Source organism: Hesperophylax consimilis, chromosome 20 (assembly GCF_061612785.1).
Source record: "Hesperophylax consimilis isolate HC1 chromosome 20, BYU_Hcon_1.0, whole genome shotgun sequence".
Lineage (NCBI taxonomy): Eukaryota > Metazoa > Arthropoda > Insecta > Trichoptera > Limnephilidae > Hesperophylax > Hesperophylax consimilis.
Window position 1 is genome coordinate 20,246,122 of NC_142855.1, and position 26,345 is coordinate 20,272,466.

Below are 26,345 nucleotides of genomic sequence, written 5' to 3' on the forward strand. Positions count from 1 at the left end.
TCTGGAATAGACTTCCCTCAGCTCTTACTAATCTCCAGAATTTGGCTAAATTTAAACGGGCTTTAAAAACTAAATTATTTAAAAAATCGTACCATTCATAAATTTTAACTTCTTTTCAATATTTTATAATAAGCCATATTCTAAAACTTCCGGTAACTGTTTGGTTTCGGTTGTCTCCTTATTGTACCTTTTTAAAGTGTCTGCTCAGAAAATTCTCATTTCTGAGCACAAACTGCCTCCTGTTTTATGTTATGTTTTAGTTTTATATTCGTGTTTTGTCCTGTCCTACTGTTATTGTTATTCTAAGTTTTGTCATCACTTTGTATAAACAGTGTATTTAGTGTTATAATATTAGATCTCTATTGGGTAAGGCACACTGTAGAAATAATTTTAAGAACCATTAATACTGAATTACCATTTTTTTTTTAAAGTTTGTTATACGAGTAGTTGAGCGCACTTGAAGTGAAATGACACTAAACTGCGCTATATAAATTCCATGTTATTATTATTATTAAGGGATTGCTAGAAATTTGCTGATGCATGCCCCTTTTTTATGTAATAACCATGTGTTGAAATGTTTAAGTAAACTGTTTGGGTGTTTATGAGTGTTGCAGTAAGTGGTTTCTTTAAGGAAGGTGTTGAAGATGTAAGGTGCTAGGGAGGATTCGTGCTTTTTGGCAAAGGTTGAATTAATTTTTGGCACTTGAAGTTGATTCTGTGATTTTGCCCTTGTGTTATGTGGGTGAGTTACGTGGCATGGTGAGGATTTTATGCAGTTTATTTGAATGATCTTTTTAATGAATAGTTTCCTTATATCTAGTATATTATTTGTGATTAGGAGATCTCTTCCAATTATTCGTAATCCGGTCAAAAACGGGATTGCAGGACCTTAACAAATGAATTGCTAGTTTTTCTGATATTACTACATGTAGTAACATACATATATGTAACACGTGTTACTAAAAATACTAATATTTTCGCATGATGGATGAACATGAGTTCCGATATATTAAAGAACTGACTAAAAGTTTATGAGGAAACGGCCTGCAATCCCGTTTTTTACCGAATTACCAATGATTTGAAGATATTTTTAATAAATTAGTATCTTCCCCGTGTTGCATCCCAATTGGGGTATGTTTTGAAGCTGAAGGCAATGTGGAGGGGATGAACATGGGGAAAAGGATGGTTACATTAAAATACTTCGTTGTTAATATCGGCTTATCTATCGATGCCTTTAACGAGCTAAACCGTGCCCGTGTAGTCGATATAAAATCGTCGTCAGTTATAGAAAGGTTTTTTTGATCAATTTGGTTTTTAAGACCCTGTCGAACTCCGCTAAATTCTGGATGTTAGTAGAATTTGGGAGAAACTTATTCTAGATGACTGGGCCGATATATAAAAAGCGCAAACATAGTAGACGGGTTTATTTGACCGAGAGGGCAGAACTAATCGCTTAACAGCATTAAGATTTGCTGACTCCAGTTAAGCTTTATATCACTTAGATCTTGTCGACACAAAATGCCAATATATAAGTTTGTGCCATTCCCTGCATTGCTTTGAAGGTCGTTAAAAAATAAATTAACAATTTAAATCCCGATAATCACAGAAAAAATCTGTTGATTCTTAATATTACTTGTAAATTTGATGTTAACAAATTTCATAGGTGCTGCGCACTCAGGCAGCTGGAAGATTTCGAATGTTTGCAGATCTGCCGCTCTGGCGCCACTGGTGTTTAGTATGAACCTAAGAAATACGACGAATGTTCCCATAGGTGCTGATATTCATAATGCACCTATAGAATTTGGGATTCATTTCGTTCTTTGGCAGTACAATTGTCATTTCAATGAAATTCAATCGAATTTCAATATTTTTAACATTTCAAAGTTTTCCAGTAATGTTGGCCTCACTGGGTGGCTTGCCCGTGCTGAGGCCTTCATTTTATAATATGAAAATATAATCTACATAATACATTTAAAGAGAAAATAATACATTTAAAATATAATCTTGTGTGTTTGTGAGTGATGTGTGTTTATATTGGTTTTGTGTGTTAAGTGTAGGTTTTATTTTTATTTTATGCTATGACATTTTGGTAATATTTTCTTTTTCGTTCTTTAATCCATTTTGTAATTTTGTGTGTGAATTTATTTTTATTTTCCTCAATTTCAATTTCAAGTTTTACACTGTTGAAAGCTTTTCTAGCATAGTATTGGTAGTGTCTTTGTCCAAAGCTTGAATTTATTGTCGGATTTTTAATGTTTTCTTTGTACGTTTGTCAAACTGGTCTGTTAGTGTTATTTTGTGTATGTTGAAATTTTTTTTTTTGTCAAAAATGTAGTTTAGTAGTGTTTTAACGTATAATTTGCGTATATCTAGTACGTCACAGCTGTTGAATATTTTGTAAAAACAAGCTAGTCTTATTTCCTTATATTTTTTTATAGGACGTGAAACATGGATATTGATTTATATAGATGGAAGTGAGAATGAAAGTAAACAAGTCTTAATATTTTTGATAATAAAGCAATTATTATTAAAATATACACAAAGAATATATTACAAATTAAAAATTGACATAATTTAGAATATATCCATTGCCAATTTCAGTGAGAATAGAAGCAGATATACCGCACAGAGTTTTGGCGGCCAAGTAAAGTACTGACGAGTCACGAGGCTGGCCGAATAAAGCGTCGTTCCATGCAATTGCATAATTTTGGAGACGGGTATGTGTACCGCTGCCCCTTGAACCATTTATTGGATGACCAACACCCCTAACATAGGTCAACCCAAGTGGTTTGCTACTTTTGATGACTTAGCAGGGGTTTCCGCGTTCGTAGGGTAAGATTTGTCTCGGTCTTGGTGGGCAGGAGAATTTGTTTCAAGGACTTTTGACCTTTCCTGCCGAACTCTCTCGACACATTGCCTTGCACTGCAGTGGGAGGGATGGATATATACGTCTGTCACTCCCGATTCCTACTCACCCCTCTTACCTTTTTCCTTGACAGATCTTCCTTTCCTTAAAAATACCTCCGCACCGCATCCCTATAGATGGCATAGGCCCTGGAGAATTTTTTTTCCTCCGCGTGGAGCCGATGTTAAAAATGTTAAAAAGAGCGTCGTTAAAAGGCGCGCCAAAATAAGTTTCACAACAAAATCTTCCTGTGTTTTGAAGCGAATGTATCTTTTCTCGATTCTCCTTCAAGTTTCATAATATTCCAGCATTTATCTCTCATCTTCCTTTCCTTCTCTTCTCTCGGTCCACTGCATTGTACATTATTTGCAATCCCCAACGGGTTAGGCTGTGGGCTGTATAGTATTGAGGGAGTTTATTCTCACAGCTTTACGGAGTGTTTACGGGCGTCTTTTGCGGATCTTTCGAATAGAAATTAAATAAAACTTGAATATACAAAAAATAATAATTTAATAACGTGGTTGAGGAGTAACGCTCACGACTTCCGACTCTCGACCATGAATCCTGAAGTCGCGAGTTGATATCCCTGTTGCACAAATTTAATTTACTTCGAAAATAATAGCATAGTCACTTTGTAGCATCATCTTCTTAATTATTATATATATCATAGACATATGAATATTAGTAGATTTGCCCTAAGTGATTAAAAGCTTATTATTCCCCACTCCCCATACCGGTTCCATTGGAGCCGGCTGTGCTCGCGTATGGCCTCAAGTGAATTTAGAAAACGTGACGTCATCATTCTTGTTCGAACTAGCGTCGAGCTATGGTCGAGACATTTTATGAAATAACACGGCAAAATAGTGGCTTGTGATATGAAAACTTGTAAAAATAGATGTGAAAAAGAGAATAAACCCAATTGTCGTATTACATTCCATATGTAAGCATCATTTTAAGCTTATTCACGTCGTATAATATGAATCAGTTGTAGAAACATATACTATCACATCGAGCCAACATTGGTCGAATGTAGCGATTCTCAAGTGTGCGCATCGTTGTTACTGGGAAGCAAATTATGAACACTTATAAAAGTGTCTTAACTAAATACGTGAACAAAATATTCGACTCTGAAAATAGAAGTTTTTTTTTTTGCCGAATTTGGACTTCGCAAATTTGTTCATAACGTGGCGAGTAATTTGCGCTCCCATGTAGAAATGTCTATTCATTCAAAAGCAGATTTTACTTTTAAGAACTAAATGGTGATATTATAATGCGAGATGCCTATATACTGTCAGATTGATTTATTGACGAATCACAGTCAGCTTTACCCCCTTCGTTCTTCAACAGTTGATTTTACCCCTCACCTTTAATTTCTAGTCTATATATTCATATGTCTGTGATATATATATAATAATCTAACCTGCGTATGTTTGCGCTCGCTAAACAAGAAAAGTAGTCAACCGATATCGCTGAAAATTTCAAATTTAGTTCTTATTAGTGCCAGGATTGTTTAGAGAGTGGTTTTAATGGTAGAAGGTGTCGAGGACGCCTGAGGAATACTTAACGCAATATCCTAGCTATGGAATGAGATACAGAGTAGAATTAAAGTCGATTTAATATAGTTTTTTTAGCAGTAACATTGTGGTGTATAGTAGTGAATGGCGAAAGAAGTCGTAGACGCCTGAGAAAGACATAAGAAATAGCAAAGCATCGCGAGGACCGCTATTTTTAAATACTTATTTATTTATTAATTTTCGGGAAATCGACAGTTTACATTTAATCAGTTTGTACATAAGTATTATATAGTACAATAAAACCAATTATGGATTTCCTCCTTGTGACTTTAACTGAGACAGCATAATATGGAATAAGTTATTTAAATTTGTGAGAAAGGAATATGAATTAAAAAATTTATACAAAACAAAGGATTATATAAAACAAAAAATTTACAAAAAAATAATTTATAGCCATGGAGAGAGGTTGTAGATATAAATCAAATCATAATAGAGACATAAACATTATTCACAAACCATCAGAGAAATATTCTTTTATTGACCTCTTGTATTTGGTAAGTTGGCAAATGAAAATATCAACCTTGGATAATACGCTATTGTAATTATTGCGTAGTCTGTTCAGGCAAGAATTCTGCCAAAATAATAAACTTAGTTGTAAGTTTCTACATATTATGTAAATATATGTCATTAAGACAGTAGTTATAGGCCTTAGTCGTAAGTCTTACATGTAAGTCACTAGTTATTATGAATTCTAGTTGTAACCAAGCTGTATTTGTAATTTAATAAATATATCTGTACAGCGCCCTTGGGGTGATTTTTCACGAAAACGGCGCTAAATAAATTAGCCAAATAATATGATTATTATTGACGATTAGTATCTGATGTCATTTTTCTTTTTTAAATTATCAATTCCTTTAATGACAGTCATGCATTATTGCCAAAGGTATTGATGTCTTGCAAGAGTAATTATTTTTAGAAGATTAGATTTATATCTGAATTTACCATAAGATATTCATAAATTTCATATAGTTTAGTTAAGTGATTTAATTTTATGTCCCTGATAGAGTCACACGAACTAAAACTATTTTTACTGCAACAATAATGTCAATAACAAATTGTTTTAAAACTCCCTTATACCAAACACACACAATTCGGGTAAATAATAAGCAGAAATACCTGATATTATTCACAAACCATCAAAGAAATATTCTTTTAAGGACCTCTTGTATTTTGTAAGTTCGCAACTGAAAAAATCAACCTTGGATAATACGCTTTTGCAATTATTGCATAGTCTGTTAAGGCAAGAATTCTGCTTATATTTTAATTACGATTTTGTTTTCCGATTTTTGATTTTTTAATGAAATGGATTCTTGGAATTAGAAATTAACCCGCTTTCCGACATCCGATCAAGCTGAAACTCAGCCGTTAGACTCGTTGTTGATAACAATACATTCTATCAACTTTTGGTGGTAATCAAGCATACACATGCAGACATGCATTTCTCTGAAATTGGATGACATTAATACACGAAATGAATGTCGATCCAACCCAATTTAGATTTTGCTCAGTTATTAGCATTGCTGACTCCAGTCCCTGGGGAGGAAGGTTCAATCCTCAGTCAAACAATTTTTTTTTAAAATCAAAATTAGCCACTAGCCCGCCACAGAAATGTCGTAACGATGTCGAAAATTTAAAAGAGATGTCTTATAATAAACAAACAATTCAATGAAAATCATCAACGTAATACAAAGTATACTTGAATAACATTCTTTAAGGCGATGCCATACGTAGTAAATTTTTGGTTTGAAAATTTGGTCGCCTAGAAATGTTTCAGATGCTTTAATTAAATACTGCGAGTAGAATACATCTTGACCTTTGAAATAATCGAGTATTTTTTAGATAAGTCTTTTTATAAGCCCAGAAAAAAATAATGTAAAGGCCTATGAAAGCTGCTTTAAAGTTCAAAATCTCCCACTTACGAACCCATTTTCGGTTATGATTTTATTGTATAATGTAGAAAATTGAGTTATTTATGAAATGATCGGAAAAAAATAAATATTTATGCCTGAACATCCACAAAATAAAATAAAAGGCACTTTTTGGCCATGTTTCTTTCTTGCATAAATCAAAACAGGCGGATGGTGTTAAGCGGGAATTTAAACCTTATCACCATCTACGTTAGGGTTGTTATTGATAGCGGCTCAATTTAAAATATTACACGACGTAGTGCATCGCCTTAAATTTTATTTAATTAATTTGCATTATGTGATGAAATATTTGCGGCACGTTCCAGAGCGGAATATGCCCTCAGTTTCGCCCTGTTGTATTAAGTAATTAAAGCGTTGCACAATTTTAAAAAATCCCAAAAAACTAATCAAAAGTACTTAGAACGCAATCATTATTTTTATTTATGACGGGTTGTTTCATAAAACTTGAATTTACCAAATTTCAATGGTCATTTTCATGTTTTGTGAAGGTTGTTTTAAACCTGAAAAAATAACATAACTTAAATAGAATCTTTAAAGAACTTAAAAATCAACTTTTAAATTTAATGAATTGTTCAAATTCTGTGAAATAATCCTTCCCAAGAACGGGTAGTTTTTTTAATTTTAATTTTCAAGTTTTTTATTATTTCTGTTCTATCAAGTAACTGGTCTATAATGATATAATAACAGAACTTGAATAGGATATTTACAGAACTCGCAAATCAACGTTGAAATTTGATAAATTGCTCAAATTCTATCAAACAACCAATCCTTTGGGTTGTTTCACCGAATTTGAAAAATTCATCAAATTTTAATGTTAATATTCAAGTTCTGTGAAGGTTCTATTCAATTGTTTCATCATTTTAGTTTTTTGAAACAACTTGCCAATAATGCTATAATAACAGAACCTGAATGGAACCTTCACAAAAATCAATTTTTGAAAAAATTGTTGAAATGTTCAAATTATGCGAAACAATCTGTCCTTAGCTTATGCTTTTCCAAACAACTTAACGACGGATTTCGTCCGTCGCCGCCAGGTGTCGCTTTTGGCGCGAAAGGCGGCCATTGTCACCAGAAAGGGAGGGAGATTTCCCGCGCTTTTTTTGGCGCTAAAAAAACAATTGCCCGCCAGCTGACGCCTTACGGCAGCTTTCGCATTTCTGCGCCTTTATTTTTTTTTGGCTCCTTTGTGTTACTTTTTTTATTGAACTCGACTTGTAAAGGACGCACGCCTTTTTAGAAAAATAATTTATTTGAAAAATCTCGACTTAAAAAACACCTGATATTTGAGATTATCACAGCCAAAAGTATTATTTTGATTTGTTTTTGGGGTATCATGCCGTGCTGCGCTACCTACTTCTTTAGCTAACGTATCTGATAACATTACAGTATCATCAGGGAAGCTGTGCAAAGATTGTGTTTAAGATGTCATACTGTGTTGCCAACTTCAATCCTGTGAAGGCTGGTAATACATTATAGTTTAAGATGGTTTTTGGCGTTTAGTTTTGGTTTAGCCGTTAATTATCAGATACCAAGAACTGTCATATTTTTTGATAATTTTGGGATTTTTATCAATTTATTACGTAGGCAATTAGCTCGCTGATGTCCCCGGCGTTCCCGGGGCTTTACGTAGAGTTTTTCGTAATCAGATATACCAAGACATTAATTTTGTGTGCAAAATTCCATCAATAAGTATCAAAATTTTGCTTTAAGCGACTGGAAAAGGGGATGGGAAGTTTTGTTTTGAAGATCAATTGTGCAAAATTTTATTAATCTCGGAATTAAACTGTAGATTTGAATAAAAAACAAAACCACGTCGCCCGCCACAAACACTCTTATTTTTGATATTGTATGTATACCTACACGGAGAAAACACACTGATAATTTATTGAGAATTGCTTCAAATTATTATACGGGATTGCAGGCCCTTAACGAATGAATTGATAGGTTTCCTTATAAACTTTTAGTAAAATATCAATGAATTGTCACGATATCGGAACATGTGTTAATAATAGTCATAACATTTTCGCATTACGTCATTATTAGAGGAGAAGTACCGAATATGGGATAGCTTAGCTAAAAAATATCCCATTAATTATAATTAAATCGTTTATTGAGTATTACACATTGAATTTTTTGGAAATATAGCTATGTAACTTAAAATGTTTACGAAATATTAAAATAAACTCAAAAAGGTCTTCATTTTGGACGAAAAGTAAAACAATAGAAAAAACCGTGCCTTTTTTCACAATGCCCCTTTTCTTCTGCATGCCTTCCAGCTCAATTTTATAAGGAGACGACGAAATTATGCAAGTTTTTCCTGCTTTTCTTCCTCTAGTGGAAACTGTCTTTTTCTTATTTGGGTAGGGTGCAATTATATTTGGGCTTACGAGGACAGGCTTGGGATCAGCAGATGGAAGAGACGTGCTAGTTGAAATACTGATTGAGTTGGGACAATCATTTTCTTGATCCTCATTTTCTAGGAAGTCCTGCTCGCTGAAGATATTCCGGTTGATGGGGTAAATTCCAGTAGCTTTGAAACCGTTCACGGCTAAAGCTGCACATTGTATTTTCAGGTATGCTTTTCCAAAAAGTTCCACGATATCAAAGACTGACAAAGGCCTCTGATTCATCAGAAGCCATTGCCGAATTTCTTCACTGTGATACGTCTTTAAAGCTCCCATCACTGTCTTGTCGAGGGGCTGCAATTTGTGGGTAGAATGTGGAGGTATGCACAGAATGGTGACATGATTCTCTCGAGCTTTATCTATAAGATCAATGTTGCGTGTGTGACTATAATGTCCATCAAGGATTAACAGAATCGGATTTTCCTCAGTTGGTTTCGTATGTTCGATGAAGTGCTGGAACCAGTCCGTAAATAGTTCTGTTTGGATCCACCCTGATGGATGACATCCTCCGATGGATCCTGCCGGTGCTCCTTTCATAAGTAAAGCGTTCATTTTTTTCCGGGGAAAGATTATCATTGGCGGAACGAAATCTCCGGCGGCATTCATGCTGAGACAAATCGTTATAAGTGATCCTCTTTCCACAGAGGTGATGGCACCGACTTGTTTTTTCCCCCTCATAGCTACAACTTTTGGAAGTTTGGACTGCACCACCGATAGGCCTGATTCGTCGACGTTATAAATTCGGTATGGGGGAAAGGATTTCTTCTCATATTCCTTCTCTAAAAGGTCGAAAAATGAACGAACATTATTTTCAGTAAATCCCTTAACGCGAGCAAACGATGTGCCTGTTGGCTTACGAAGAGAAATAATTTCCTTGTGGCGATTTAAATATCCTTTTAACCATTTTCTCCCAGCTGTTTCGTTTTTAAATGGGTGCTGTAGATTATTGCGAATTGCTAGTTGATATGCAAGTCTTTTGATATCTTTCCTTGTCAGTCCGTAATACCGCTTTTCCATTTCTAATAGGTAATCCCGCAACTGTCCCTCTAAAACTGGTCCCAAGACTGACTTTCGTCCCAGCGCAGCTTCAACAGCATCTTCTTCAGCGCTCGGCTTGCATAATCTGAATAAAGTGCTTCGAGGAACCTCGTAAGGAATAGCGGCTTTCTGATAACCCATGGTCTTCGTCTTTACAGCTTCCATAGCCTTAACCATTTTTTCTTTATCCCACGTCTTCCGCTGTTTTGTCTTCGACATTTTGAGGTTAGTGTAGGCCAAAATAGATAAACCTGGAATATCAAAAAAGAAATTTAGTTCTACTAGAATTCCATATTGGAAACACTGTTCCTAATATGAGATAGTATTCCATATTAGGGACATCAAAAATCCCATATTTGGAACAAGATCAATTCAAACAAATATATTTATAGAACAAAATCTACTTGAATTTAACTTCAAAACATTTTTAAAACATAAAATTTAAATAATAATTTGGTCGATCAGAGAAAGATTGTCAATTTTGTGGAGAAAATCTTTTGAGAAAGAATAAAGTGAAACTTACATAAATATTATACCGGTGTGGCACAAAAACTTGATCACTCTCTCAGGCGCGTGTGTTGTGGCCGGCGTCCGAACGAGTACTGACATGTTCAAGATCGTTCGGTGGGGAATAGGGAACGCTGGGTTATAGAAGCTGTTCTCGCATACATTTTGAGAAACATGACCATCTCATATTAGGGACGTATGCCATATTCGGTACATCTCCTCTATATATTATAATGAAGGAACACGTGTTATCACGAATATTACTAAAAGTTTATTAGGAAGCAGTCCCGTTTTTAACCGGATTACTAATAATTTTAAGAGATTTTTCAGTATTACACGTTTTTTAAAATTCAAAATTCGCATTTCTCGATTTCTTTTTAAATAAAAAAAAATGGATTGATTATTCTCATAATGAACAGATATTGAATTTACGCCCCGTAGTAAGATTTCAAAAAGGGTTTGAAAGGGATATAATGTAAATACAAATGTTAGGGGTGTGCACTAATATTAAAAAAAACGATAATAATTAAGCGAAAATATTTAATAAAACACGAGTCGTTTGAAATAGAGCAAAAATCTCTCGACAAATGCTTTAGTTGCATTTAAAGATACGCTGTGAATTTTCATGCCTCTAACATATTAAATACCAGAACAAAACGTGTTTTTAATAATTTTCGAAGCTTACTTTGCAATTTTTTCTATCGAGGGAATTTCATATAATTAACATAACAAATGTATAGATATTATCTTTAAAAATAACATATATATTTTTTTGGAACTTAAAAACTTCCATCAAATCAAATCAGTAGAAATTGGGTATGCATGGTGATAAAGATTATCATAAAATATTAACTGATTATTAACTTAAAACTGTCACACGAGTTTTTAGTAGAAACTTATTTTTAAAATTGATAAATAAAAAATATTTTTTCTAATTTTTAGATCGTTTAAATAAAAAAATATAAACATTCAGCAATTAAAGGTTCGTGCGTACAAAATAACTCATTGTTCTTTTGTGTTTCCCTTTCTTTTCATTCCTTTGCTTTTATTTGCTTTCTTTGCTCACATTTTGGCACAAGCAAAAATAATACGATGAAACACAAATATTGAAGAATTTGAAAGTTTTATAAAAATTATCAAATATAATACTTATTTGATAATTACTTAAATTTAAAAAAAAATTATTGTTGTTATCTACTAAATTACTGATAATATTAATAGTTCCCAGTGGTTGGAATATTTCCATAGCGCCACTTTCGTGGGATTTCCTCAAAAAGGTTGCGTAGGAAATATTAGCAAGGTAATATTTTTTTCGCTCATAAATATCCTTTTTTTGGAAATGATTATAATATCCGTGATTTAATCAATCAAGGGAAAAACAATGTTACATGACAAGAGTATTCAATTACAGTCAATAAACACGGCTAAAGCCATCGTGAAGTCGCCTCCGTGTTCGAGGGGTAAGGTTCTTGACTACGAATGCAGAAGTCGCGATCAAATGGATTACAATGTGGATACTCTCAGCGTCTCCAAATTGAAATATTAATATACAAAATTAAAACGATGGTTGAAATTGCTACAGCCGTGTAAGAAGGCCACATCTGAATAGCCAGGTACTTCTCCACCTTCCTCTTTCTCATCTTTTTTGCCTCCCACTCCTTCAGCCTCACATCTGTAAAATCCAATGATGTATTATATTTAGATGAGACATGAAGCGAAGAATTTATTAAACTATTTTACCTCCAACTGACCTCCAACTCTTCCAACGCTCTAAATAAAACTACCAAATCCGGTCTAATAGTGGAACACGCTTCGACGAGTATTAGTACGCAAAAGAGCCCCTAATTGTATAGCTCTACTGTCAAACTTGGTTTATTTTAACCCCACATTAACGCCTGTGTCATTTTTTGGATGCTGCATGGAAGATTTTTTTTAAGGAAAGAAAGGAAAGAAGTAAGGTAAGAGGTATGAGGATTGTGTAGGAATCTAAAAATCAGTGTGTCTAAAACTGACGTATGAATATATCCCTCTCACTGTTGCGCAAGGCGATGGGTCGAGATACCAGTTGGAGAGATCAAAGGGTCTCCCCAAAGCAGCCTCTCCCGATCTGGCGGGCAGGCGTCTCCTGAACACACCTCATCCTATGAACCCGGGCTCTGTGTTGGTTATCCAATAAATAATTTTCTTCCATGACCTTGCTACTGTGCCACTGAGCTCGTCATAATATAATAACCATCGATATTATAATCATTTCCTTCAAGAAAAGGCTTTTTATGAGCCGTAAAAAACTTGGATGATTTTCAATGCTAATCTTTCACTGATTTTCCTACGCAACCTCCTTTCAACAATTAAACCAAAGTCTCAAAGACTTCTAAAGATCAAAAGAATTTTAAAATATTAAAAATTTCATAAACCGCTAAAAACAACGTTAAAAATCATTTTTTCGTTCGGCAGTATTATGATGAAAAATCTATGGAGGTGATGTACATGGTTTTCCAATAAGAGGTGTTATTTTGAATAGCCCGCTATTTTGGTAGATGTTTCTTTTGAAGCTGTCATTTTTTGACATTTGAAAAGTAAAAACTACGCCATTAATAACAATGTAAAGATAAATGCTTCAACAACGCATTGAAATTATTAAAATTCACTTAAGTGAATCAAATGCAAATCATCTTGAGTGATGAGGCCCATTTCCACCTCGGTGGCTTCGTCAACAAGCAAAATTGTCGCATCTGGGGCTCGGAAAACCCAAGAGTTATTGTTGAAAAGCCTCTTAATCCCCAACGTGTGACTGTTTGGTGCCGTTTATGGTCCGGCGGAGTCATTGGACCCTACTTTTTAGAAAATGAGGCTGGAGCAACAGTTACGGTGAATGGATTGCGCTATCGAGAGATGATTAATGATTTTTATGGCTGGAATTGGATGGTATTGATCTGGACAACGTTTACTTTCAACAAGACGGCGCTACGTGCCACACAAGCAACGAAACCATTGATCTTTTACGATTTAATATCCGCTTATTGGAAAACCCTGTAGTTATTAATATTTTTATTTTGTTTTACAACCTTTGAAATACCAGGGGGAAATGCCAATCGCCCGCCGTACTCCGGTTTACACAATTTTAGTAATAACTTACTTACTAACAAAATTATGATTCTATAAATTGTACCGTATTACCAGATAATAATGGAAATCTTCAAGTAACAAATTATTCTAATCTATTATACAAATTAATGGCTACAAGCGGTGTTACTCAAGGGTCGCCTTTAGGTCCAATACTATTTTTACTTAAATATTGAAGACAATATTAGTGATTTTTAAAAAATCACTAATATTGTCTTCAATATTTAAATATTATAATTTGAGGTTTTACTCAATAAGTTATTCCGAAAAATAATAACTATTTTTACTGTTTATTAATGATATGGTTACTTAATTTGTTACTGTATGTTGCTTTTTTAAAACTCTTTAAAGTTATAAAAACTATAGATCAAGGCTGCCCAACCTTTTTAACAGTTGGGCGAAATTGACGATTTTGAATCACTGGCGGGCCACTAAATACCTGACGGTTCCTATTTCCATGGGGGGGGGGGGGTTGTTAGAGAATTTCTATAAAACATAATTCCCCACAAAATTCAAAATGAGTCCTCCCCACAAAATAATTGAAATCCATGGGGGGGGGGGGGGTTGTTACGGAACTTCGCTGAGAAAAAGTTCCGCGCACCCAAAAACATCATATGTGATTCCCCACAACAATTTTTCGTTGGCAACACTGGTGACCGCGCGCAAGCTGCATTGTTTGTTTTACCGCGGGCCCGCGACACTTTTTCAAATTGGCGGGTTTTTTGAAAATGGTTAAATGGTTCACGCGGGCCACTTATAATTCGTTCGCGGGCTTCGTTTTATTTAAACATTAGTAAATATCACATAATAAGATTTTTTAGGATAAATCAACTTTCATTATAAAATTAACAATGTTTCTCTCATCTCTGTAAATGATATTATTGATCTTGGGATAATTTTTGATTCCAAATTTAATTTTCTTTCTCACACAATACAGTGACGAATAAATGATTAAAAATTCTTGGCTTCATTCTCCGTAATATCAGATACTTTAAAAACACATACAAATTAAAAATCTTATATTTTTCTTTAGTTCGCACGACTTTTATTGAATTATATACAGCCCTGATTTACAGTCGATTACTATTACGAGTAGATTACTGAGTATTCAACATAGCAACTAGAAGTACTCTATCGAAAATTACTTTTAATTGCAACAGCAATATCAGGACTGGATCATATAGATTCTCGCTTGTACCTAAATTGCATGTAGTTGGTAATGCTTTAGAAGATATTGTAGATGTGTTTGCACGGAAGTTTAGTTATAAGAAAGCTATAATAACATACCTCAGTAATTATTACAATTAAGGTTAGCATAAAACTATTCTTCTGCATGGGTTGCATATTAAAAAGCCCACATGGGCGAATAATATTAACATATATAATGTATATATTTATGATTTTTTTTCTCTTTCTTCTCTAATGTTTTATGTGATTTTTCACGGATCCGTTCTAGTTTATTTGATAATGTTTCTTCGTCCTTACAGTTAGAACATGATTTCTCCCTACGATCCTGGTTAGATTTTAATAATCAGAATTACGGACATTTCTCACAGGGGTGAAAAATTGGAGCATTAAAAATCCGACATTTTTCACAGGATTTGTTATTTTTGACCTTACCTCTTTAGAAAGGAATGCAAAAACGCTACGATTTAAAAAAAAAAACTTTAACCAAATTGTGTAAGAATTGATTGTTGGCCCGTAACGAAAGCATCGATAAGTTTTCTGTTAAACTTTAAATAAAAGAGGAATATATTATTTTGTATCCAGGGCATTACGCATAGATTTTCGAAATCTAATGAAGACGGTTATCTTCCTATTTTTTTGACGGTTAAGTGTGCAAAATTTCATCAACCTTGAAGTAAAACTATAGATTTGACATTTTTCCTTAAGTATCTATCGTTAAAAATAAACATCAAACTGGAACGAAACCGGTTTGCATATGCTGTTATAAGGTCAAGTGTGTAAAATGCTGAATAAAATTGTAGACTTAGATAGAGAGTTTTTCGAAATCGGATGAACGTCAAGCGTGCAAAATTTCATCAAAAGTATCAAATGATAGTTTTTCGAAATCTCATGTAGACTGTGACCTTCATCTCGATTTAAAGGTCAAGTGTGCAAAATTTCATGAACCTTAAAAGTAAAACTGTACATTTGTCGCAGACACTCTTCTTTATGCATGTATCGTTCGAACTCGAACGAAACCGGTTTGCATTTGCTATTATAACTTTGAATGCTATAATTTCGTTGTTTTTTAAAACAAAACATTACCTTTTATCAAATTCAAATGCATTTTTTTTGTTTTTGTTTTGTTTCGCCTAATTTACGACCATGACTGTACTGCGAAAGATTTTCTGCTTAGAAAAATAGTCTATGTAACACGCGCCGCGTAACAAGTACACAGGGGGGACAAATGAATGGCTACACATTAATAAAACTAATGTTTTTTTAAGGTTGTAGCGTTTTAACGTCCCTTTCACATTTTCAACGGTTGACACGCTTTGATAATATGATTTTTCTTTTTATTTCGTTTCGCTTCGGTCAAACACTGACTTTTGTTATGCTGTAATGTTAGGTCACGATATTTATTGCATATGATCACAGAGTGTTTTGTATTACTGTTTGTAATGATGGTAATTGGGTAGTTTTTTATAGCTCATTTTTGTAACTAGCAGTTTTCACAAAGGAAATAATATATACTAGCAGTTAAAAACCCGCTCACTTGGGTGGGCTTCGCCCAGTTTAAGTGATACTAACAACAGTTACATGTAATAGGAATATATTAGGTCATTCACAGGATAATATAATAAAATAAACTCTCTTTTAAATATTTTACCACTCAACTGGTCTTTCCCGTCTAATGATATTGTAATTCCTAATTCTGATAAACTCCGCCCACTCTTACACCTCCCTTCTACTTTCACTTCTTCTTTCCAATTGTAATCTATATTTAATTTTTGACTTCAATGTACACTTACTGCTGATGAGGTGAACTTCGTTCATGTAACATGTAGAGGTTTTATATAATTAATGATGTAAACAAAGTTATTTCTGTTTTAATAAAATAAATAATGCCATCACAAAGTGATAAGCTTCCAGAAGAAATCTTCTTATTAAACGCTTGTTAATGGTTAAGTAATTTTGCGTATTGTTAGCTGCATATTTAAATATACGCGCCAGTCATTTGGTTCGTTCTTATACCGCCAGAGGAGCAGAGTGGTCGAATTTTGCCTGCAGACCCCCTATTCGGGATTTACCCGAAACATACGATTTGAATTCGACCAATCAGAGGGCCTAGATCGTCCAGACGCCAGCGTAATAATACTATCAGATTTTCAATTCATCTATTTAAATTTCACTGTTGTTTTCGTAATTAATGAACGCTAATCTTGAAAATGGAAATTGACCCAATTCCCGACAGCCGATCGAGCTGACATTCGGCAGATAGACTCGTTGTCGATGGAAATGCATTAAATCAACTTTTCGTGGCATTTACGTAAACAGATTCCTCTGAAATTTGATGACATACGAAAAAATAAAATACGAAATAAATCTCGCTACCATCCTATTAGAATTTGGCGTCAGTCCTTAGAGAGAAAGGTTCAATCCTCAGTCTTCTGGTAGCAATCGCGTACATGTACGCATTTCTCTGATACAGCAATTAATATACGAAATAAATTTCAGTCCTATCCGATCGTTATTTGGCGAGGTTGGCATAGTCGTTGACTCCAGTTTCTGGATAGCAAGACTCAATACTCAGTCAGACAATTTTTGATGTGAATCTTCTTTACGCGCGTTATGCATTTTCGAGGACCGGAGTAAAACCGACTCATGACCGTCACGAAAAACGGGGATCATTTCGCTATAGGAGCCTAGCTAATATTATATACCTAGTTTAGGTCACTCTCCAAATTCAGCTTCGCGGTCTAGAGGCAGAGCGCCCTTTTGTCGGCGTGAAGAACCGAGGTTCGATCCCCGCTTTAACTATTTTTTTTCTTTTTGATTTTTTTAATACGAGGAAAAGTGATAAAATAAGAAAAAATCTACATTTTTTTCTTCTTCTTTATGTGCCGTATCAGGTCCCCCCGACGTTGGCGATCACTCTTGAAAATGTCTCTTTGTCTTGCGCTGCCCGGAATAGCTCCTCCACACTTCTAATGCCGGTCCACTCTCGTATGTTTCGCAGCCAAGACATTTGTCTCCTACCAGGCCCTCTGCGACCCTCTATCTTGCCTTTCAAAATTAACTGGAGCAAGTGATACTTCTCCCCTCGAAGTACGTGACCCAGATATGAAATTTTCCTGATTTTTATTAATTTAAGCAGTTCTCTCTCTGCTCTAGCCCGCCTGAGAATTTCTGTGTTGGTGATCATGTCGGTCCATGGTACTTTGAGTATTCTCCGGTGAAGCCACATTTCAAAAGCCTCTAACCTGTTCATGGTATTTACTTTCAAGGTCCATGTTTCACATCCATACAACAAGACCGACCACACATAACATTTTAGCATTCTCTGCCTTAGTTTTAAGCTGATATTATCATTGCAGAAGAGGGATTTCATTTTAATGAACGCAGTTCTTGCTGCTTCAATTCTGCACCTAACCTTTACATCTGGGTCAAGAGTCTCCGTGAGAATACTGCCGAGGTATCTAAATCTTTCGACCTTTTCGACATTGCAACCATTTAACTGTATCACTGATTCAGAGTGATCTAGTCGTCCAAAAGTCATCCATTTTGTTTTATTGACGTTGATTGTTAGGCCCAGTTGCTCACCAGCATTATTAACAAGATTTAATAGGTCTTGGAGGTCATCGATACAGTCAGCTAGTAATACAGTATCATCTGCGTATCTTATGTTATTAATGACAACTCCGTTGATCTTAAGACCCTTCTCAGTATTACTTAGGGCTCTTTTAAAGACATAGTTGGAATAGAGATTAAACAATAGTGGCGACAGGATACAGCCTTGTCGTACTCCACGCTGAATGGCAATTGCATTAGATCTCTCATTCCCATGTCTTATTTCTGCTGTTTGGAACCAATACAGGTTTTTTATGAAATTCTGGTCTTTGGTGTCAACGTTACAATCCGCAAGCATTTTCATTAGGTCAGCATGTTTTACCCTGTCAAATGCCTTTTCGTAGTCAATAAAACAGGCAAAAACTTCCTTCCTTTGGTCACGACACTTTTGCAATAGTACATCGATAGACAATAATGCCTCACGCGTCCCAAACCCATTTCTGAAGCCAAACTGGGTGTCATCCAAGTCCTGCTCGCACTTATTGCGTATCCTGGCATGTATTATTTTGAGGAATAATTTAAGGACATGACTCATCAGGCTTATTAATCGATAGTCACTGCACTTCTTAGGGTATTGTTTTTTAGGCAATGTCACGAAGGTGGATTTTAGCCAATCTTGGGGTATATTCCCTGTGTCGTATATAGAATTAAATAACCTCAACAGGTAGTCAACATTTTCATCATTAAAGAGCTTCAACACCTCAACTGGAATATCGTCTGGTCCGCACGCTTTTCTATTGTCTGAAGTCTTTATCGCATGAAGAATTTCTGATTTTAAAATCGATGGTCCATGCAATTGATCATTGGGAATATTAATGTCAGGTCTAATATCTTTGAATGTATCATGAATATACTTTTCCCATGTTTGTAAAATATCTTTTTCATCCAATATTAATTTATTGGAATCGTCAACTAAACATGATGGAGTAATTCTTCTAGAAGTGCCTGTAATTTCCTTTAATTTTTTGTGAAGTTTGAATGCATTGTGACTACGACTGTACGATTCTAGTTCTTCACACTGTGACTTCATCCATTCTTCTTTGGCTTTTTTAATTTCACGTCTAATCGTTCTTTGTAAGTTTTTATATTGTGTCTCATTATGTTTGTGTTTACGTCTCTCATCCATTAAGTTCAAAATGTGGTCATTCATCCAATTCTTTTTTCTAATTTGCTTATCAACTTTCAAATTTGCATCACAGGTTTCACGTATAACTGACTTAAGGTTATCCCATTGTGTTTGTATTTCTATCGATGGATCACAAGGGAGTAGCCTAATATTATCGTTCAAAGTCTGAGATACCCTATTTCTGACCACTTCTTCATGGAGTTTCGAGATTTCCATTTTAATTTTGGTTTTGGGCTTTTTTATTTGTTTTAAGCGTAAAACAATATCGGCAGTTAACAAAACATGGGCAGAACCAATGTCCGCACCAGGGTACGTGGTGACTCTCTTTACGGAGTTCCTGAATCTATGGTCTACTAACACATAGTCAATTTGGTTCCTGACAATATCATAGATTGTTCCATCCTGGGGTGATCTCCACGTATAAAGCCTTCTTTTCGGGAGTTTAAACCAGGTATTTAATACAACCATATTTTTATCCTGGCAGAATTCATATAGTCTATCACCTCTTTGATTGCTTATGCCTAAGCCATATTCACCAACTATATGAGAGCGGCGACCTTCACCAATTTTGGCATTTAAGTCTCCAATGACAAAATTGACTTCTCCTCCTTTCAAACTTTGCAATGTACTGGCTAGTGAGTCATAAAAAGATTCCACATCACCATCATATCTCACTTCCGCTGTTGGTGCATACACTTGAATAATATTCATGTTGATGGGTTGACAGTGTAATTGTAATAATATTATTCTGTCCGAGATGGGTACAAAATTCTTAACAAATTTTACATACTTCTCCATGACAAATACAGCAACTCCGTTTCGACGGTTTCTGTCCTGTGGGTCACTTCCTGAGTAGTATAGATTTCCCTTCTCATATTGGTGTATGCCGCTGCCAGTCCATCTCAGTTCACTAATTCCAAGAATATCTACTTTTTTTAAATAATTAAAAAAAAATACATAATTTTTTTAAATTTTAACCGATAGTCTCCCGAAATGTCTAAATCCATTTAGTGAGACTCTAGACCGGCAGGTGTTCACTCGAGTAATTGGCTAGAATTAACGGTCGGTACCTATATGATATTTTTGTCGAAATATAGCTTACAAATCGAGCCGGTAGAGTCGCTCGGTATTTTGATTAATTATTTTTATTTTGAATAATTAAAATTACTAATCAAGGCCGATAACGCGACTAATTATTCTATTATTCTCGCAGACGTGCGTGACAAGTTTTTTTTAGTAAAAAACACACCCATTATTAATTAATATACGGACGAATATACGGAAATATTTTTAAAAACGACAGATATGACTTCACACTGCCGATATATCTTCCCTATATAAAGCGTTAACGAGACGTTATGTGATATTATTCATTCGCCGTGTTTGAAAACGAAAATTTACACGTTAAAAGTCAATTGAGGAGTACACGTTATACGCGGTTCTCGTCGCGCAAGATACCTCTCCTCGCGGTCTAGAGGCAGAGCGTTCGACACTCGTTATGCAGGACCCGGGTTTGAATCCCATATTTTTATAACTTTTATTTTTTTTTAATCACATGCTACTTATAAATATGTCAATATTAGGAATCTAATATTGACATATTTATAAGTAGTTTTATTTTATTTCACGTTCATTTGTTAACAACACGCCTATAAATAAATTTATGCTTTTTAAAACTATAATGTACAGCAATCTGAATAACAATAATATGAAATGAAAAGAGAGAGAGAAGAATACTAAAAGTTTCACTTCCGTCGTGCGTAGGCTTGCCACACACTGTATTTCTTCTTTTTTAAGTTGTTAAATAATTTTTTTTTAAATGTACTTCAGTAATATTACACGATCAAAAATTCGGAGCTCGAATATTCATAATATTTATATACACGGTTTCCGGAAATTCGTAGTACAAGCGTGACTCTATGGTGAATCTACTTCAAATTTTGAATGGATTTTGTTGCGTAACTTTTTTGAATTGATCTTTCGTTTTTGAGTAAATGGAGTCCAAAGTAGGAAGCTTTTGAACACTGTTTATATACATATAAAAATTCTTCTGTTGTCCAAGATTCTTCATAACTTTTTCTCAAGCTTTTTCATACGGTATTAACATGTTTGTTTCTTTTTCCAGGGATCTAAGTCACAACCAGTTGACAGCCATCAACAAGAAAGTGCTTCGGGGATTGAATTCTTTGAAGAATTTGCAACTCGACAACAATAAGTTGAATTGTGTTGACGACCAATTGTTGAAAGTCTTCAGGGATTTGGAAATTCTGTAAGTATTTTATTATCTCCGACTTCTTCCACTATTCTCTACTGTATACCACAATGTTACTATTAAAAAACTACATTATATTGACTTTAATTATGCATAGATATTGCGTTAATATTCCTCGGGCATCCTCGATTTTTCTACCATTCAAATCACTCTATTAACACCCCTGAAACTGATCTTTAAGAAATTTGAGATTTTGAACAAATCAACATTTATATTTTTATACCATTAAATCAAGGTTTCCTTAGTTGTATTATTGTGACAGTTATACTACAATTTCAGGCTACAACTCATTTATAAATATATTACAAACCATTGGTAACTCTAATGTTATATTAGCTGATGTTTTTAATGCCTCTATCGAAGTATAAAGCTGTAATAATTAATCATTTTAGCAGTGCATATTTTAATAGGAGACAGATTTTTTCACCTAACTAATGTATAATAATTATGCAAATAATAAAAATAACCCGTTTATACAACCAGTGTAGTTTGTCAACAGGCTGATAAGCATTGTCCTCATTTATTTTTGGGATATTATGCCGTGTTGCACCACCTCCTTCTTTGGATAACGTTTAGGATAGCGGTACAGAATAAGGGCAGATGTGTAATTTGTCTAAAGAAGTCATGTGCCAAAGCACAGAACATTACCTTGTTCGCACCAACTCTAGTGTCCAATAATTATAGCGACTTTTACGTATATTTTTTTAATGAAACAGACATTGCATGCGTTTCTCTCTTTTCCTCGTGTTTAATTATCAAAAAAAAATGTATAACGGTTTGCTCTGGCCACCCGTTATTTGAACACTATCTTCTGAATCGGGTTTCCATCATGAGCTATGAAGTGTTGAAAAAATCATTAAGCTAGCAGAAAGCGTGTTTGATCAGCAAAAACTTAAAACGATTTTTTCACAAATCTAAATAACCATCGGGTTGTTTCTCGAGAGAGGTCGGACTACCAAACAACTCAATCTTGACACACACTTCTTGCCTCGTTCACATTCACACATCGTCACATACATACAATTCTATTATTTTGACCCTTGACATGGCCCGACTCAAGTATATGATTCACTTGATTTTTTTATCTTTTCATCTCTCGTAAACGGTTCCATGATAACTCAACACAGTGACAATTCAACACACTTTTAAAAAGTGATATAAAGTCATTAGAAACGATGAATTTTTTTTAAACCTAACCTAACCTAAGATGTGATGAATTTTCACTGTGATGATTTATCCGGTCACCCTCGTAAACATTCCGAAAAATCCCATTTTTACAAAATTGTCTTGAAATATCCATAGTTCAAAAATAAAAAAATATAGTTACAATGTTTTTTTTTTAGTATCTATTTACAATTGTTTAAAAAAATACCCTTTGTTCATCTGTAGTAAATCTAATAAAACAATTATAATTCTCCTTTTGAATTGGAATTATAATCCGGATAGATTTAACTTAATTTAAAATGTCCGGATTTCGGATGGACGGATTTTTTTTCAATTTCCATAATCGAACTTGAATTTAGAATGGTTTTTAAATTTAGAACGCAATCGTACCTGTGACGTATCCAAGATGATAAAGCTTCTGAGGGTACAGCATGATTATTAAAATCATCTATCTTGGAAACGGAAATTAACCAACACCCCGACATCCGATCGAGCTGAAACTCGACAGATAGACTCGTTGTCGATTTTTTGGCAATCATGTACACATACGCTAACATGTACGCATTTCTTTGAAGTCTGATGATATTACAGCAGTTAATATTGTTTATTGCGGTATTTTAAGTAGGTACATAGTTATATATGTCCTAATACAATCCTTATATACATATACATATAATTATAGTAACAAATTTAAAATGAATCCATCACATTAAGTAGTAACACATTTGAAATAATCGAGTATTTTTTTAGATAAGTCTTTTTATAAGCCCAGAAAAAAAATAATGTATAAGGCCTATGAAAACTGCTTTAAAGTTCAAAATCTCCTACTTACGAACCCATTTTCGGTTATGATTTTATTGTATAATGTGGCAAATTATGTTATTTATAAAATGATCGAAATTTTTTTTAATATTTATGCCTGAACATCCACAAAATAAAATAAAAGGCACTTTTTGGCCATGTTTTTTTCTTGCATAAATTAAAACATGGCGGATGGTGTTAAGCGGGAATTTAAACCTTATCGCCATTTTCGTAAGGGTTATTATTAATAGCGGCTCAATGTTAAATATTACACGACGTAGTGCATCGTCTTAAATTGTGTTATTTCGCTATTTTTTCATTTATTATAATGTACACGGTGTCAGGAAAATTGTAGCACAAACGGATGCTGCTTAATCTACATCACATTTGAAGTGGATTTTGTGTTATTACTTTTTAACTGTAATAATGGGGGTTTGCTTTAATTACATTAAATTATTCCGACGAATTCGTAACTTTAAAAAAAAAATTACCGATCCATACGGTTGTAAGTTATTTATATTTTAGTTTGATGAAAACAGAACTAAGGTAAGTAACTAACGGTAAGCCGTTAAAATATTTTATGTAAAACGTTTTGAAAATTTTATAAAAAGGAAATAAGAGCGAAGTAACAAATTATAGGCCAATATGCATAATGTCTTTTTTACCCAAACTTTTCGAAAGCCTAGTACTAGACAAGTTGATATCTCAATTTAAACGAGTAATCTCACCAATTCAACATGGATTTTTAAAGGAAGATCAACGCTTTCCAATTTAATATTATACACTAATGATATCGTTAATGGTTTTATCACATCATATCAAACTGACTCCATATATACTGACTTCAGTAAAGCATTTGATAAAGTAAACCACAGAATCTTAATACGTGAATTAAAATTGTTGGGAGTGAGAGGGAGCATGTTTGAATGGTTTAAGAGTTATCTGTTGGGAAGGTACTTAGCGGTAAAGGTTGATTCATTCACTTCTTAAAAATTTGCGGCATCAAGTGGAGTACCGCAGGGATCTCATCTGGGCCCAATATTATTTTGTTTGTTCATCAATGACATAGTAAATATTTTTAGCAAAGTCAAAGTTCTGTTATTTGCCGATGATTTGAAGATCTACAGAATAATTAAAGATGATAATGATCGCGCTATTTTGCAGTCGAATCTGAATAAACTATTTGCTTGGTGTTCAGAAAATGATTTGCAACTAAATATTAGTAAATGCCAGATTATTAGTTTTTACAAAGGTAAAAATCCTCTTCATTTTTCTTATTTCATTAATGGCGCTAATCTTCTTCGAGTTTCACAGATTCTAGATCTCGGTATCTTATTCCACGAAAGTCTACAGTTTAACTTACACATCGATGAAACTACTAGCGATGCAATGAGAATGCTCGGTTTTATTTTGAGAATGGGGGCAAAGTTTAAAAATGTGTTAACTTTAAAACATTTATACTGCTCATTAGTACGAAGTAAAATAGAATATAATTCAACAGTATGGTCACCGTTCTACAAAGTCCATTCTCAAGCCTTAGAAAAGGTACAAAATAAATTTCTTCGGTACATCAATTATAATAAAATGAATATTCCCATTGAATTTATAAATTATAATAACTTACGTACCGAAACCAGACTTCTCAAACTATCGGATAGAAGAGTTCTAACTGATATATTATTTTTATTCAAAATTATCAAATCTCTCATTGACAGCCCTGAATTATTGGAATTAATTTATATGAATGTACCTGCCAGACAAACTCGAAGCATAGACACTTTTAAATGTAACAATAACCTCAATACTAACTACTCTTTGTACTCACCAATTCCAAGAATTCATCACTGCGCAAACAAATATTGTAAACTTATCGACATATTTGGTGTTAATAACTTTGAGAGTTTCAAAAGGCAACTAATTTTAGACCTTTTTGCTAGTTATTAACTTGTAATATTTATTAGCTTTAAAAAAAAGGTCTAGCCTTCATACTTTGATTTACTTTACCATATTATTTTCTAATTACCTTATGAGTAAATTATATTTAGCTATTTTATCCATGTACATGTTACACTTATATACATATACTGTCAACTTACTATGTAAAAGCCCGATAGGGCGTTAATAAATAAAACTTTTTCATAAAAGTTTCAAATTATCAAATATGGGCAATTAAAGAAGTCAATTTTTCAGGATTTAAGAGTCAACTTTGGTAGTTATTTGTAATTTAACGGTAATTACTAAAAAAATACCTTGCATTTTATACTACGCAAATATAATGAATTAGCACATATCCGTATTATGTATTTGATTTTACCTTTTTATTGCACAATACTAGCATTGTAGAGATTTGCTAGGGCAAATTCAACCGTAGGTTTGTTCAATACACCAGGACTGCGAATCGCATATTATTGTGCACAGATTCTTCACTTACGCCGTTAAGATTTTGACTTTATTTGAGGGTACTGTCCCGTTTTAAATTGATTCATAAGTTGGAATTTTTAGGCCATGTTTTTCCAAAATTGATTGCTTATCACTAGGGCGCTAATATCAACAGCTTTTGAGTTCTCTATGTTATGTAGATTTACCAGTTTGCCGGTTATACTGCGAGTTTCCGGACTCCGTGCATAGTAGGTATATTTTCGGCATGTTCCAGAGTGGCAGATACTTTTAGTATCACCCTAGTGTATGACCACCACTGGCCAAAT

At 34.0% G+C, this 26,345-nt stretch overlaps 1 protein-coding gene across 1 annotated transcript in view; it reads left to right on the forward strand.

Moving 5' to 3' along the window:
- Positions 1-26,345, forward strand: part of sli (slit guidance ligand) — a 290,993-nt gene that overhangs the window by 212,033 nt on the left and 52,615 nt on the right. Inside the window, exon 5 of the mRNA XM_089644128.1 lies at positions 21,529-21,672. Coding sequence (XP_089500254.1) covers positions 21,529-21,672 — 144 coding nt within the window. The remainder of the gene's footprint in view (positions 1-21,528; positions 21,673-26,345) is intronic.